This window comes from Oncorhynchus masou, chromosome 20 (assembly GCF_036934945.1).
Source record: "Oncorhynchus masou masou isolate Uvic2021 chromosome 20, UVic_Omas_1.1, whole genome shotgun sequence".
Classification (NCBI taxonomy): domain Eukaryota; kingdom Metazoa; phylum Chordata; class Actinopteri; order Salmoniformes; family Salmonidae; genus Oncorhynchus; species Oncorhynchus masou.
Window position 1 is genome coordinate 16,482,602 of NC_088231.1, and position 15,760 is coordinate 16,498,361.

Sequence of the window (15,760 nt, forward strand, 5' to 3'; positions counted from 1 at the left end):
GGAATAATTTAAAACAAAGGGATGAGAAAGGAGAGGAAGACATGATCAGAGAGAGAAGTGTGGTGGTCTCGGGTGTGGGACTCCTGCTCAAGGACAGAGGAGACCCAGATCACGGTTTGATATTCACTATGAATAATGAAAGAAGAGAAAGAGAGAGGGAAGAGAAACATAAAAGGGCTGGTGAGGTACGTCAAGGGTGAGACTGCTCCCTCTCTCTACCACTGGGCTGCTTGTGTGTGTGGCCCACTGAAGACCCTCGTTAATGAAGTCAACAGTGGGGGTCGCTCATTACCGTCGGAAACCATGCTGATGGTCTACCAGTCGCCTGTCAATCATCTGGGAGACAGGGAGCCCCGCCTCCGCCCGTCCAATGGAGGAACTGAATCAGGGTCCATCACTGTCAACAAGGCAGGACAGAGTCTGGATACACTACTGTCTTTCCAATAGCCTCAGTTCTAATGAGACGAGCCTGGATATAAAAATGATTTGGTCTTAACTTTAACCACTGACCCAACAGTACATTCTGGCCATGAAAACATTGCAGCACATGATGCATCAAGAAAATAATCATTGTTTTAAAGTGGCAATAGGTAACTTTTCGTGCAATAGAAATGTGAGTTATAGATCTATCATTCCACTTGAAAGCAAGTCTAGTGGTAAATCCGTTCTGTGTGCTGTTCTATGCTTCCCGTTCTTAAGTTTTGTTTTTGTGTATTTTACTTTCGGTTTTGTACATTAGCTTTAAACAGCTGAAAAAACAATATTTTTGGTTATGGAAAATATATTTCATGGCAGTTTAGATGGTACAATGATTCTCTACACTATATTATCTTATTTTGTTACATAAACTGACATTTAGGAAAACAATTTGAGTTTTAGCAACCAGGAAATGGTGGAGAGATTTCTGCATAGTGCAACTTTAATGTGACAAATCCATAATCTTGACTCCATAGTGTAAAAATAAAACAATTGGCAACGCACTTTTATTTAAATTCCGTTTCAATCAATTAATAACATAACATAATTACCTATTGCAAAATACAGTATGAAGTGAACACACAAATGTCTCGTAGTATCCTGAAATAAAACACATTTCAGAATATACCTAGACATAACAAACAAAACACACAACATGTATATTTTATGATATCATTCACATTGAGAGCATTTGGTCACTGAAACGTGAATGGAACAATGGAATCCAACCGGTCCAAATGGGACATGGAATCCAACCGGTCCAAATGGGACATGGAATCCAACCGGTCCAAATGGGACATGGAATGCATGTGTCGTTTAAGTCCAGTATATCCTAAGAGGAGAGAGAGAATGTCTGCTTCTTACTTTAAGAGGATACTTTTTCTTTCGTTGAGTCTGCACTGTTGGGTCAGGTCCCACTCCGAGCACCCTGGGGGGTCCTTGAGATCCACAATAAATTACTGAAAATATCAAAATAAAAAAAACACAACAAATCATGTCTAACTTGAAGTAAAAACGTAAGCATAATGTTATCATCACCTCAGGATGGCGTTTGGAGTAGGGAGAGAAAGAGAGACAGAGCGTTTGTCTCTGTACTGTAAATTAGCCTGACGCTAAAGGGCCCTGTCTCGCAGATGGAGCGCGCTAACCACTAACGCAGATGTTGGGGGCTCATTTACAAAGGCTGGGCCCCGGCACGGCACTAGACCGCTGCGTGAGCGAGTGGCTCGGAGTGAGTCGACAGCGCTTTTCTCGTAAATATTGGTTCTGGAAGCGCGGCGTGGAGGCAACTTCATACACGTGCGCGCTCACGCACACACACACACACACACACACAGAGAGCAACTTCAGGTTGACTTGGCCAACTCAGCCCCCGCTGAGAAAGAAAGGCCTGGGCACGACGGAGGGATGGAGAGAGAAGAGGAGGAGGAGAGTGAGAGGATGACAGCGTTTCCCAGCCGCAGCCCTCAGCCCCGGAGTGGGAGTCAGGCGATTTCGCTGACTGGTGTTGTGAGCGCGGCCAGCGCTTCTGTCAGCACTTTCCTCTCCTTCATCTTCACACACAGCACCTCCATTAGGAGAGCAGCAGAGGGGATCTGTGGAGGGGGAGGGGAGAGGGGGGGGGAGAGGGGAGAGAAAGAAGACAGAAAAAACACACAACAGTTCAAGTGTGCTTTTTGACACTGGGCATCTTTTCAGAGGGCAGGTTTGTTGTTATTGTGGTACAGTATTGAGAGGAGAGAGAGGTTGGGCCTGAGAGGGGCAGTAGAGAGACAGGTTGGGCCTGAGAGGGGCAGTAGAGAGGTTGGGCCTGAGAGGGGCAGTTGGGCCTGAGAGGGGCAGTAGAGAGAGAGGTTGGGCCTGAGAGGGGCAGTAGAGAGAGAGGTTGGGCTTGAGAGGGGCAGTAGAGAGAGAGGTTGGGCCTGAGAGGGGCAGTAGAGAGAGGTTGGGCCTGAGAGGGGCAGTAGAGAGAGAGGTTGGGCCTGAGAGGGGCAGTAGAGAGAGAGGTTGGGCCTGAGAGGGGCAGTAGAGAGACAGGTTGGGCCTGAGAGGGGCAGTAGAGAGAGAGGTTGGGCCTGAGAGGGGCAGTAGAGAGAGGTTGGGCCTGAGAGGGGCAGTAGAGAGAGAGGTTGGGCCTGAGAGGGGCAGTAGAGAGAGGTTGGGCCTGAGAGGGGCAGTAGAGAGAGGGGTTGGGCCTGAGAGGGGCAGTAGAGAGAGGTTGGGCCTGAGAGGGGCAGTAGAGAGAGAGGTTGGGCCTGAGAGGGGCAGTGAGAGGGGCAGAGAGAGGTTGGGCCTGAGAGGGGCAGTAGAGAGAGAGGTTGGGCTGAGAGGGGCAGTAGAGAGAGAGGTTGGGCTGAGAGGGGCTGGGCCTGAGAGGGGCAGTAGAGAGAGAGGTTGGGCCTGAGAGGGGCAGTAGAGAGAGAGGTTGGGCCTGAGAGGGGCAGTAGAGAGAGGTTGGGCCTGAGAGGGGCAGTAGAGAGAGGTTGGGCCTGAGAGGGGCAGTAGAGAGAGGTTGGGCCTGAGAGGGGCAGTAGAGAGAGGTTGGGCCTGAGAGGGGCAGTAGAGAGAGAGGTTGGGCCTGAGAGGGGCAGTAGAGAGAGGTTGGGCCTGAGAGGGGCAGTAGAGAGAGAGGTTGGGCTTGAGAGGGGCAGTAGAGAGAGAGGTTGGGCCTGAGAGGGGCAGTAGAGAGAGAGGTTGGGCCTGAGAGGGGCAGTAGAGAGAGGTGGGCCTTGAGAGGGGCAGTAGAGAGACAGGTTGGGCCTGAGAGGGGCAGTAGAGAGAGAGGTTGGGCTTGAGAGAGAGAGAGGTTGGGCCTTGAGAGGGGCAGTAGAGAGAGGTTGGGCCTGAGAGGGGCAGTAGAGAGAGGTTGGGCCTGAGAGGGGCAGTAGAGAGAGGTGGGCCTTGAGAGGGGCAGTAGAGAGAGAGGTTGGGCCTGAGAGGGGCAGTAGAGAGAGAGGTTGGGCCTGAGAGGGGCAGTAGAGAGGTTGGGCCTGAGAGGGGCAGTAGAGAGAGAGAGGTTGGGCCTGAGAGGGGCAGTAGAGAGAGAGGTTGGGCCTGAGAGGGGCAGTAGAGAGAGAGGTTGGGCCTGAGAGGGGCAGTAGAGAGAGAGGTTGGGCCTGAGAGGGGCAGTAGAGAGAGAGGTTGGGCCATGAGAGGGCAGTAGAAAGGTTTCTTAAAAAGAGATTGGGCTTGAGAATAATGAAAAAGGTTGGGCTGAGCACAGTAGGTTTTTAGGATGTCCTGGGCCTGAGAGGGGCAGTAGAGAGAGGTTGGGCCTGAGAGGGGCAGTAGAGAGAGAGGTTGGGCCTGAGAGGGGCAGAGAGAGAGGTTGGGCCTGAGAGGGGCAGTAGAGAGAGGTTGGGCCTGAGAGGGGCAGTAGAAAGGTTGGGCACAGAGCCATGCAGTCTCCAGAGAGACAAACACTGGCAGTAAAATGGGCCTGAGCTCTGGGCAGTAGAGAGACAGGTTGGCCACCTTTGCAAGGGGCAAGGAAGGTTGGGCCTGAGAGGGGCAATAATGGTCTGGGGGGGCATGGTTCAGGTTGGGCCTTGAGAGGGGCAGTAGAGAGAAGGTTGGGCCTACAGCAGTACAGAGACAGGTTGGGCGATTCTGAGGGGCTTGAGACTTTGGGCAACAGAGAGAGAGGTTGGGCCTGAGAGGGGCAGTAGAGACAATGAGGTTGGGCCTGAGAGGGGCAGTAGAGAGGAGGTTGGGCCTGAGAGGGGCAGTAGAGAGAGAGGTTGGGCCTGAGAGGGGCAGTAGAGAGAGGGGTTGGTCCATGTTTAGTGTTTTCCACAAAGCATTTCTTAAAAACAGATTACTTCGCAATAATGAAAAAGGAACAGCTGAGCACTTTGTTATTTTAGGATGTCCTGAGGTACAATATACATACAAAAGTATGTGGACACCTCTTCAAATTAGTGGATTTGGCTATTCCAGCCACACCACACGGGTGTATAAAATCGAGCACACAGCCATGCAATCTCCATAGACAAACACTGGCAGTAAAATAGCCTGTACTGAAGAGCTCTGTGACTTTCACCGTGGCAACGTCATATGATGCCACCTTTGCAACAAGGAAATAATAAAAGGAATAATGGTCTGGGGCTGTTTTTCATGGTTCAGGCCCCTTAGTTCCAGTGAAGGGAAATCTATACGCTACAGCATACAATGACATTCTAGGCGATTCTGTGCTTCCAACTTTGTGGCAACAGTTTGGGGGAGGCCCTTTCCTGTTTCAGCATGACAATGCCCCCGTGCACAAAGCAAGTTCCATACGGAAATGGTTTGTCGAGATCGGTGTGGAAGAACTTGACTGGCCTGCACAGAGCCCTGACCTCAACCCCATTGGCCTAATCACCCAAAATCAGCACACATCCTCACTGATGCGCTTGTGGCTGAATGGAAGCAAGTCCCCGCAGCAATGTTCCAACATCTAGTGGAAAGCCTTCACACTCAAGAAGAGTGGAGGCTGTTATAGCAGCAAAAAGGGGGAGGGGTTAAACTCCATATTAATGCCCATGATTTTGGAATGAGATGTTGGATGAGCAGGTGTCCACATACTTATGGTTCTGTAATGTACATACTGGCTGTTCTGCTAGTCAGCATGCTCTCTGAGTGAACGTTCAGTGTTGTATAAGAAAGGAGAGGAGGACACTCTAGACTAATGAGAGTTGCACTCAGTGTTAAAGTTGAGAGGAATAGTTTGGGTTTCTCTCACTGTGTATGTGTGTGTGGTTTCCTTGCTGCAGGCGAGGGAGACCTCTCTGAGGGGGCAGTCTTAACCTCTGCCACTGCGGCTAATTTTGTTTTTCCTCTTGCCTCTCAAAACCGACACAAGGACTTTATGGAAATCAGGCGATCAAAGGCAGATATACCACACATAAATATTCACATTAACTCCGTGCATCCGCTCTGAAACGCTGGGAAACCTATTCATTCCTGTAGTGGGGTTTTAAAGTCTCGCTGTGGCCAGGTTTGAGTAGTAGTGGACTGAAGCTGGCTTAGCTCTGAAACTCATAAAAAGTTGTATTATGCTTTAATCATAGAACATATCTCCATAACATATGTAAACCAGATCAGCACTAAGTACTGGTGCTTAAAGGTTCTCTTCACACAGATCTTGAAAGTGAATTGAAGTGGCTTACTGGAGGAATTGTACAGAAGTTAAACATTCAGGATGTTTATTTTGCTCTTTCTTTAGTCTTCTCTACCACTGCTGTCTGTCTGTTCTCTGAGTCTCCTCTACCACTGCTGAGACACCTCTCTGTTCCTCTGAGTCTCCTCTACCACTGCTGAGACACCTCTCTGTTCCTCTGAGTCTCCTCTACCACTGCTGAGACACCTCTCTGTTCCTCTGAGTCTCCTCTACCACTGCTGAGACACCTCTCTGTTCCTCTGAGTCTCCTCTACCACTGCTGAGACACCTCTCTGTTCCTCTTAGTCTCCTCTACCACTGCTGAGACACCTCTCTGTTCCTCTGAGTCTCCTCTACCACTGCTGAGACACCTCTCTGTTCCTCTGAGTCTCCTCTACCACTGCTGAGACACCTCTCTGTTCCTCTGAGTCTCCTCTACCACTGCTGAGACACCTCTCTGTTCCGCTGAGTCTCCTCTACCACTGCTGAGACACCTCTCTGTTCCTCTGAGTCTCCTCTACCACTGCTGAGACACCTCTCTGTTCCGCTGAGTCTCCTCTACCACTGCTGAGACACCTCTCTGTTCCTCTGAGTCTCCTCTACCACTGCTGAGACACCTCTCTGTTCCTCTGAGTCTCCTCTACCACTGCTGAGACACCTCTCTGTTCCTCTGAGTCTCCTCTACCACTGCTGAGACACCTCTCTGTTCCGCTGAGTCTCCTCTACCACTGCTGAGACACTACCACTGCTGAGACACCTCTCTGTTGCTGAGTCTCCTCTACCACTGCTGAGACACCTCTCTGTTCCTCTGAGTCTCCTCTACCACTGCTGAGACACCTCTCTGTTCCTCTGAGTCTCCTCTACCACTGCTGAGACACTCTGTTCCTCTGAGTCTCCTCTACCACTGCTGAGACACCTCTCTGTTCCTCTGAGTCTCCTCTACCACTGCTGAGACACCTCTCTGTTCCTCTGAGTCTCCTCTACCACTGCTGAGACACCTCTCTATTCCTCTGAGTCTCCTCTACCACTGCTGAGACACCTCTCTGTTCCTCTGAGTCTCCTCTACCACTGCTGAGACACCTCTCTGTTCCTCTGAGTCTCCTCTACCACTGCTGAGACACCTCTCTGTTCCTCTGAGTCTCCTCTACCACTGCTGAGACACCTCTCTGTTCCGCTGAGTCTCCTCTACCACTGCTGAGACACCTCTCTGTTCCTCTGAGTCTCCTCTACCACTGCTGAGTCTGTTCCTCTGAGTCTCCTCTACCACTGCTGAGACACCTCTCTGTTCCTCTGAGTCTCCTCTACCACTGCTGAGACACCTCTCTGTTCCTCTGAGTCTCCTCTACCACTGCTGAGACACCTCTCTGTTCCGCTGAGTCTCCTCTACCACTGCTGAGACACCTCTCTGTTCCGCTGAGTCTCCTCTACCACTGCTGAGACACCTCTCTGTTCCTCTGAGTCTCCTCTACCACTGCTGAGACACCTCTCTGTTCCTCTCTGCAGAGACAACACTACACACACAATCACAGCTCAGCTCCTCACCACTGCTCTAATCAGCTAACTACAGTACACGTACAGCCACTAACTAAGCAAACAAACAACTACACAGTCAAATACAGTATAAAGAGATGCCACAGCACAGGGCTATGGGAGAGGAGACCGACAGGGTCATAATGATGATAATAATAATATATGTTATTTAGGAGATGCTTTTTATCCAAAGAGACTTACAGTCATGAGTGTTTACATTTGATGTATGGGTGGTCCTGGAATTCTGGCATTGCAAGGACCATGCTCTACCAACTGAGTTACAGAGGACCACATAATGATAATTATGATTGATATGGCTAAATCAAGGTAAACATACTGATTGAGAAGTGTACCTCAGTCTATTCTGGTTTAAGTGTAACTCATAGTGTACATAAACACAACCTTGGTTGTTCACAGAGGTGACCTATCTGGTTTGTATGCTGTGTGTATTCTGACAAAAGGGCCTCTGTACTTCTGCACGGAGCGATTTCTTTCAGTAGCCATATGGGTTACATTTGTGACAGTCAGTGAGATCAAACACAGAGCTTGCTACCTGGGGCAGGTGAACACACAGGCCCTGGAGCGACACACACACTGTACCCATGTCTCTGTCTGCTCTCTCTAATGGCACCAGAGGGACCGCTAGGACCTGTCTTTACTATGTAACCGCTGCTTTACAGGGGCCCCGGGCCCCTAGGGCAGATCGCACCTTTTCAGTGGACTCCCCCATGAATGTCTTTCAGAACCCCTCCGGGAACCTGTTTTGTTCCTTGTCAGTGACTCTTTGTTAGTTCCACCTTCTGTTTGAGTGGCAATTTTTGGTTTCTTGCTGGGGAACGTACCAAATTGTTAACGAGCAACTAACAACTGGGCCCTAAAAGACACCCACCAGAAGAGGCAAACAAAATAAAACCCAAACCAAACAAAGTCAGGAAGCAAACCAAAAAGTGGAGCAAAACGAAAATAGGGAAGATCAGATACATTACATTTTTTTTTAGATATCAACATGGGCCAGCACAGGTGAAACACCTTCTGACTAACGAGGTGACACCAATCGGTGCGCCCAACAGGCTAACGTCCAACCCCAAATATAAATGGAAACACCAAAGCCTGTAACACCTTCCCCCTAGCCCCCATCACTATCCAATAGGCCCCGCGGACCAGAGCGATTGTCTGGATATGTTCTCATTAACATGGCCCGGTGTGTTAGCGTTGACGTGCTAAGCTACCCGCGTTGAGTGTGTTGAGATACTGACAAGAGACAATATAAGGTGGCCGGGGGCGCGACATAAAGGTGGTTTTACCAGACCAATTAAATGACACTGTTACTCCAGTGCCTGGGGCGCCGCTGGAGGCGGGGAGCCGTTTGCGGTACAACACCGGGGCTCCCGTTGTGCGTTAGACGCCATTACGTGAAACAACACCTCCCTTAACCGATCGATCATTCACACGCTTTCTGTTCTCCCTCGGAACAGGTTAGCAGGTTTCGAGGGCCTAATTTGTGTGAGGAGAGGTAGACATGCATGGAAGTCTAGATAGAAATGGAAAGAGGGAGGGGGATGACAGAGACAAAGGAGCGGGAACAACACATTTTTTATTTGTTGTATTGCAGCAAAGTTCTCTTGCAACGGGGTGATCAAATGAAGATCCTGCATCTGCACCTCTTAGAAATGTGATTGACTGATTTATTGATTTAAAAATGCTTTAGATTCAATGCTTGTTCTCCAGTGCCCTTGCATACACCACTGAAATGGTACAATATGTTTTACCGTCATCTATAAAGCGTCGATAAGACACCTCCAATCTAGGCCACCGCGGGGAAGGGAAGGAGATACTTTACATGATCACAGGGAAATACTTTATGATCTTTGATCTGCTCACTTTTGTTTGAAATAAAAGTTATCAAACAGGGAATAAACAACAAGGAACAAAACAAAAGCACCCAAGACCTACTAAAAAAAGTCTGCATTTGATTATCCCGATAATGAATATGTCACATGCAGATTAAAAAAGACGAAAAAAAACTCAGGTGAGTAAAAGGAAAAAAATCCCCAAAGTCTATTCTTCTTCTCCTTCTTTCTCCTTGGTAATTACGGTTCTCTCTCGTTCTCTCTCTCGTTGCCGTGTTCCTTTCTATTCTCCCCTTTAGGGCCCCGGGAGACTGATATGAAAGGGAATTGGACACTTGGGGCCATAGATACTGTAATTAAAAATCTTTGCCTTATTTTGGAGTTGATATTTAGTTGGGAAACATCATCAGGTCTGTGCAACCTGTGTTATTAGAGCTGACCTAAATACAACCCAGATTAAACGCTTCAGCAATGCTACGGCAGGCCTTTGTTTTTCACTCATTAGGAGTGGAAATGAGGTGATCATCACAGACACAATTCAGGTATAAATACATTAAGGTTATATCCACACAAAAGGATACTGCAACGCTGCTGAAACCCTTTTGTACCTGTTGGCAGAAACATACCGTACTGTACAGTATACTGAAGTGTGTAATCCTATCACAAACATACCATACTGTACAGTATACTGAAGTGTGTAATCCTATGACAAACATACCATACTGTACAGTATACTGAAGTGTGTAATCCTATCACAAACATACCATACTGTACAGTATACTGAAGTGTGACAAACATAATCCTATCACAAACATACCATACTGTACAGTATACTGAAGTGTGTAATCCTATCACAAATCAGAAACATACCATACTGTACAGTATACTGAAGTGTGTAATCCTATCACAAATCAGAAACATACCATACTGTACAGTATACTGAAGTGTGTAATTCTATCACAAATCATGATGACTTGACTGTTATGGTGCTGTTTCACAGTAGTTTGACTTTCTTCAGCAATGAGCCCTCATAACAGGCTAACTGCTCAATGAACCATAATAACAGGCAAACATTACTCAATGAGACATAATAACAGGCTAACATTACTCAATGAGACATTATAACAGGCTAACATTACTCAATGAAACATTATAACAGGCTAACATTACTCAATGAACCATAATAACAGGCTAACGTTACTCAATGAGACATTATAACAGGCTAACATTACTCAATGAACCATAATAACAGGCTAACGTTACTCAATGAGACATAATAACAGGCTAACATTACTCAATGAACCATAATAACAGGCTAACATTACTCAATGAGACATTATAACAGGCTAACGTTACTCAATGAGACATAATAACAGGCTAACATTACTCAATGAACCATAATAACAGGCTAACATTACTCAATGAGACATTATAACAGGCTAACATTACTCAATGAGACATTATAACAGGCTAACATTACTCAATGAACCATAATAACAGGCTAACATTATTCAATGAGACATTATAACAGGCTAACGTTACTCAATGAGCCATAATAACAGGCTAACATTATTCAATGAGACATTATAACAGGTTAACGTTAATCAATGAGCCCTCATAACAGGCTAAAATTACTCAATGAGACATTATAACAGGCTAACGTTACTCAATGAGACATTATAACAGGCTAACGTTAAGCAATGAGCCCTCATAACAGGCTAACATTACTCAATGAGACATTATAACAGGCTAACATTACTCAATGAGACATTATAACAGGTTAACGTTAATCAATGAGCCCTCATAACAGGCTAACATTACTCAATGAGACATTATAACAGGCTAACATTACTCAATGAGACATTATAACAGGTTAACGTTAATCAATGAAACATAATAACAGGCTAACATTACTCAATGAGACATTATAACAGGCTAACATTACTCAATGAACCATAATAACAGGCTAACGTTACTCAATGAGACATTATAACAGGCTAACATTACTCAATGAGACATTATAACAGGCTAACATTATTCAATGAGACATTATAACAGGCTAACGTTACTCAATGAACCATAATAACAGGCTAACATTATTCAATGAGACATTATAACAGGTTAACGTTAATCAATGAGCCCTCATAACAGGCTAACATTACTCAATGAGACATTATAACAGGCTAACGTTACTCAATGAGACATTATAACAGGCTAACATTACTCAATGAGACATTATAACAGGCTAACGTTAAGCAATGAGCCCTCATAACAGGCTAACATTACTCAATGAGACATTATAACAGGCTAACGTTACTCAATGAGACATTATAACAGGCTAACATTACTCAATAAGACATTATAACAGGCTAACGTTAATCAGTGAGCCATAATAACAAGCTAACCACAGGAGGTTGGTGGCAATTTAAGTGGGGAGGATGGGCACGTAGTAATGGCTGGAGCAGAATAGGTGGAAAGGTATCAACAACATCAAACACATGGTTTGATGCCATTCCATTCGCTCCGTTCCAGCCATTATTATGAGCCGTCCTCCACTCAGCAGCCTCCTCTGAGGCTAACATTATCCAATGAGCCATTATAACAGGCTAACATTATCCAATGGGCCATTATAACAGGCTAACATTATCCAATGAGACATAATATCAGACTAATGTTATCCAATGAGCCATTAGAACAGGCTAACATTATCCAATGAGCCATTATAACAGGCTAACATTGTCCAATGAGCCATTATAACAGGCTAACATTATCCAATGAGCCATCTTAACAGGCTAACATTATCCAATGGGCCATTATAACAGGCTAACATTATCCAATGAGACATAATATCAGACTAATGTTATCCAATGAGCCATTATAACAGGCTAACATTATCCAATGAGCCATCTTAACAGACTAACGTTATCCAATGAGCCATCATAACAGACTAACGTTATCCAATGAGCCATCATAACAGACTAACGTTATCCAATGAGCCATCATAACAGACTAACGTTATCCAATGAGCCATCATAACAGGCTAACATTACTCAATGAGGCCCAAACCCTGTCCAACAGCCAAGCTATATGCTAACTCACTTTAGAATGTCCACTATCAGCATCAATTCACTTCTGTGTGCCTACTTCAACAAAGTCAGCCAGTGTAGAGGAGCATTGAGGAAAATAATGAATGAATGCAGTTCCAGAATAATCTTGACTGGCCAACTTAAACCAAACTCTATTAGTGTACAGCGTCTTTGTCTGAATAAATTATGTAGCTTGTGATCACAGTAAACACAGAGAGGAAGGTTATAGTCTACTTTGGTCTCTACTCGTCACACAAACCCAGTTGCCCACCTCCCCTAGGGCCCCTAGTCCCCACAATCTCTGCCTTGGCACATTTACAGTACAAAGTCTGAGAATAACCCCCCCTTCACACAGCACAGTCACTGCTGATTTAATTAGCCCAATCATTAAACAAGGCTTAATTAGAGTCCCTTCTTTCTGAAGGAACAACACTAGCTGGAGCTCATCGCTGTTCCTTGTCATTACTGCAGAATAATTACCAACTGCAGAATAATTGCAGATGATATCCGCCATCACTATGCCAGCGTTGACAACAAACAAACACGTTTGAGAAGTTGGTAATATTGTTGTTTGGACATGGTGGTGCTTGACTCAAAAGTTACAATGGTTTTGGTTGAGTATGTAAGTAAGTAGCCTTGTACATGCCTTGGCTTGGGTGAGCTGGAACTGTTCACAGGAGCAGGAGCCTGTCTGCTGTATCTGTAGCATGAGGCAGCTTGATGTACAAGTACACACTCTGGACAGGACGCTAGTCTATCTGCTGTATCTGTAGCATGAGGCAGCTTGATGTACAAGCCATACACACTCTGGACAGGACGCTAGTCTATCTCCTGTTTCTGTAGCATGAGGCAGCTTGATGTACAAGTAACACACTCTGGACAGGACGCTAGTCTATCTCCTGTATCTGTAGCATGAGGCAGCTTGATGTACAAGTAACACACTCTGGACAGGACGCTAACAGTCTATCTCCTGTTTCTGTAGCATGAGGCAGCTTGATGTACAAGTACACACTCTGGACAGGACGCTAGTCTATCTCCTGTATCTGTTAGCATGAGGCAGATTGATGTACAAGTACACACTCTGGACAGGACGCTAGTCTATCTCCTGTATCTGTAGCATGAGGCAGCTTGATGTACAAGTACACACTCTGGACAGGACGCTAGTCTATCTCCTGTTTCTGTAGCATGAGGCAGCTTGATGTACAAGTACACACTCTGGACAGGACGCTAGTCTATCTCCTGTATCTGTAGCATGAGGCAGCTTGATGTACAAGTACACACTCTGGACAGGACGCTAGTCTATCTCCTGTTTCTGTAGCATGAGGCAGCTTGATGTACAAGTACAACACTCTGGACAGGACGCTAGTCTATCTCCTGTATCTGTAGCATGAGGCAGCTTGATGTACAAGTACAAACACTCTGGACAGGACATGCTAGTCTATCTCCTGTTTCTGTAGCATGAGGCAGCTTGATGCCTTACAAGTACACACTCTGGACAGGACAGCTAGTCTATCTCCTGTATCTGTAGCATGAGGCAGCTTGATGTACAAGTACACACTCTGGACAGGACGCTAGTCTATCTCCTGTTTCTGTAGCATGAGGCAGCTTGATGTACAAGTACACACTCTGGACAGGACGCTAGTCTATCTCCTGTTTCTGTAGCATGAGGCAGATTGATGTACAAGTACACCCCCTGGACAGGACGCTAGTCTATCTCCTGTTTCTGTAGCATGAGGCAGCTTGATGTACAAGTACACACTCTGGACAGGACGCTAGTCTATCTCCTGTATCTGTAGCATGAGGCAGCTTGATGTACAAGTACACACTCTGGACAGGACGCTAGTCTATCTCCTGTTTCTGTAGCATGAGGCAGCTTGATGTACAAGTACACACTCTGGACAGGACGCTAGTCTATCTCCTGTTTCTGTAGCATGAGGCAGCTTGATGTACAAGTACACACCCTGGACAGGACGCTAGTCTATCTGCTCTGTCTGTAGCATGAGGCAGCTTGATGTACAAGTACACACTCTGGACAGGACGCTAGTCTATCTCCTGTTTCTGTAGCATGAGGCAGCTTGATGTACAAGTACACACCCTGGACAGGACGCTAGTCTATCTGCTCTGTCTGTAGCATGAGGCAGATTGATGTACAAGTACACACTCTGGACAGGACGCTAGTCTATCTGCTGTGTCTGTAGCATGAGGCAGCTTGATGTACAAGTACACACCCTGGACAGGACGCTAGTCTATCTGCTCTGTCTGTAGCATGAGGCAGCTTGATGTACAAGTACACACCCTGGACAGGACGCTAGTCTGCTGTTTCTGTAGCATGAGGCAGCTTGATGTACAAGTACACACCCTGGACAGGACGCTAGTCTATCTCCTGTTTCTGTAGCATGAGGCAGCTTGATGTACAAGTACACACCCTGGACAGGACGCTAGTCTATCTCCTGTTTCTGTAGCATGAGGCAGCTTGATGTACAAGTACACACCCTGGACAGGACGCTAGTCTATCTCTCTGTTTCTGTAGCATGAGGCAGCTTGATGTACAAGTACACACCCTGGACAGGACGCTAGTCTATCTCCTGTTTCTGTAGCATGAGGCAGCTTGATGTACAAGTACACACCCTGGACAGGACGCTAGTCTATCTCCTGTTTCTGTAGCATGAGGCAGCTTGATGTACAAGTACACACCCTGGACAGGACGCTAGTCTATCTCCTGTCTGTAGCATGAGGCAGCTTGATGTACAAGTACACACCCTGGACAGGACGCTAGTCTATCTCCTGTTTCTGTAGCATGAGGCAGCTTGATGTACAAGTACACACCCTGGACAGGACACTATCTGCTGTATCTGGACATTGATGACAAGTACACACTCTGGACAGGTCTAGTCTATCTGCTTTCTGTAGCATGAGGCAGCTTGATGTACAAGTACACACTCTGGACAGGACGCTAGTCTATCTGCTGTTTCTGTAGCATGAGGCAGCTTGATGTACAAGTACACACCCTGGACAGGACGCTAGTCTATCTCCTGTTTCTGTAGCATGAGGCAGCTTGATGTACAAGTACACACCCTGGACAGGACGCTAGTCTATCTCCTGTTTCTGTAGCATGAGGCAGCTTGATGTACAAGTACACACCCTGGACAGGACGCTAGTCTATCTCCTGTTTCTGTAGCATGAGGCAGCTTGATGTACAAGTACACACCCTGGACAGGACGCTAGTCTATCTCCTGTTTCTGTAGCATGAGGCAGCTTGATGTACAAGTACACACCCTGGACAGGACGCTAGTCTATCTCCTGTTTCTGTAGCATGAGGCAGCTTGATGTACAAGTACACACCCTGGACAGGACACTAGTCTATCTCCTGTTTCTGCATGAGGCAGCTTGATGTACAAGTACACACCCTATCTCCTGTTTCTGTAGCATGAGGCAGCTTGATGTACAAGTACACACCCTGGACAGGACACTAGTCTATCTCCTGTTTCTGTAGCATGAGGCAGCTTGATGTACAAGTACACACCCTGGACAGGACACTAGTCTATCTCCTGTTTCTGTAGCATGAGGCAGCTTGATGTACAAGTACACACCCTGGACAGGACACTAGTCTATCTCCTGTTTCTGTAGCATGAGGCAGCTTGATGTACAAGTACATACCCTGGACAGGACGCTAGTCTATC

At 46.6% G+C, this 15,760-nt stretch overlaps 1 protein-coding gene across 2 annotated transcripts in view; it reads right to left on the reverse strand.

The window, feature by feature from the left end:
- Positions 1-955: 955 nt before the first annotated feature.
- The window catches only part of cntln (centlein, centrosomal protein), a 155,972-nt gene continuing 141,167 nt past the window's right edge, over positions 956-15,760 (reverse strand). For both annotated transcript variants that reach the window (XM_064926566.1, XM_064926565.1), the window contains exon 27: positions 956-2,072. In XM_064926566.1, the coding sequence (XP_064782638.1) occupies positions 1,962-2,072 (111 nt within the window). In that variant the 3' untranslated portion in view covers positions 956-1,961. The remainder of the gene's footprint in view (positions 2,073-15,760) is intronic.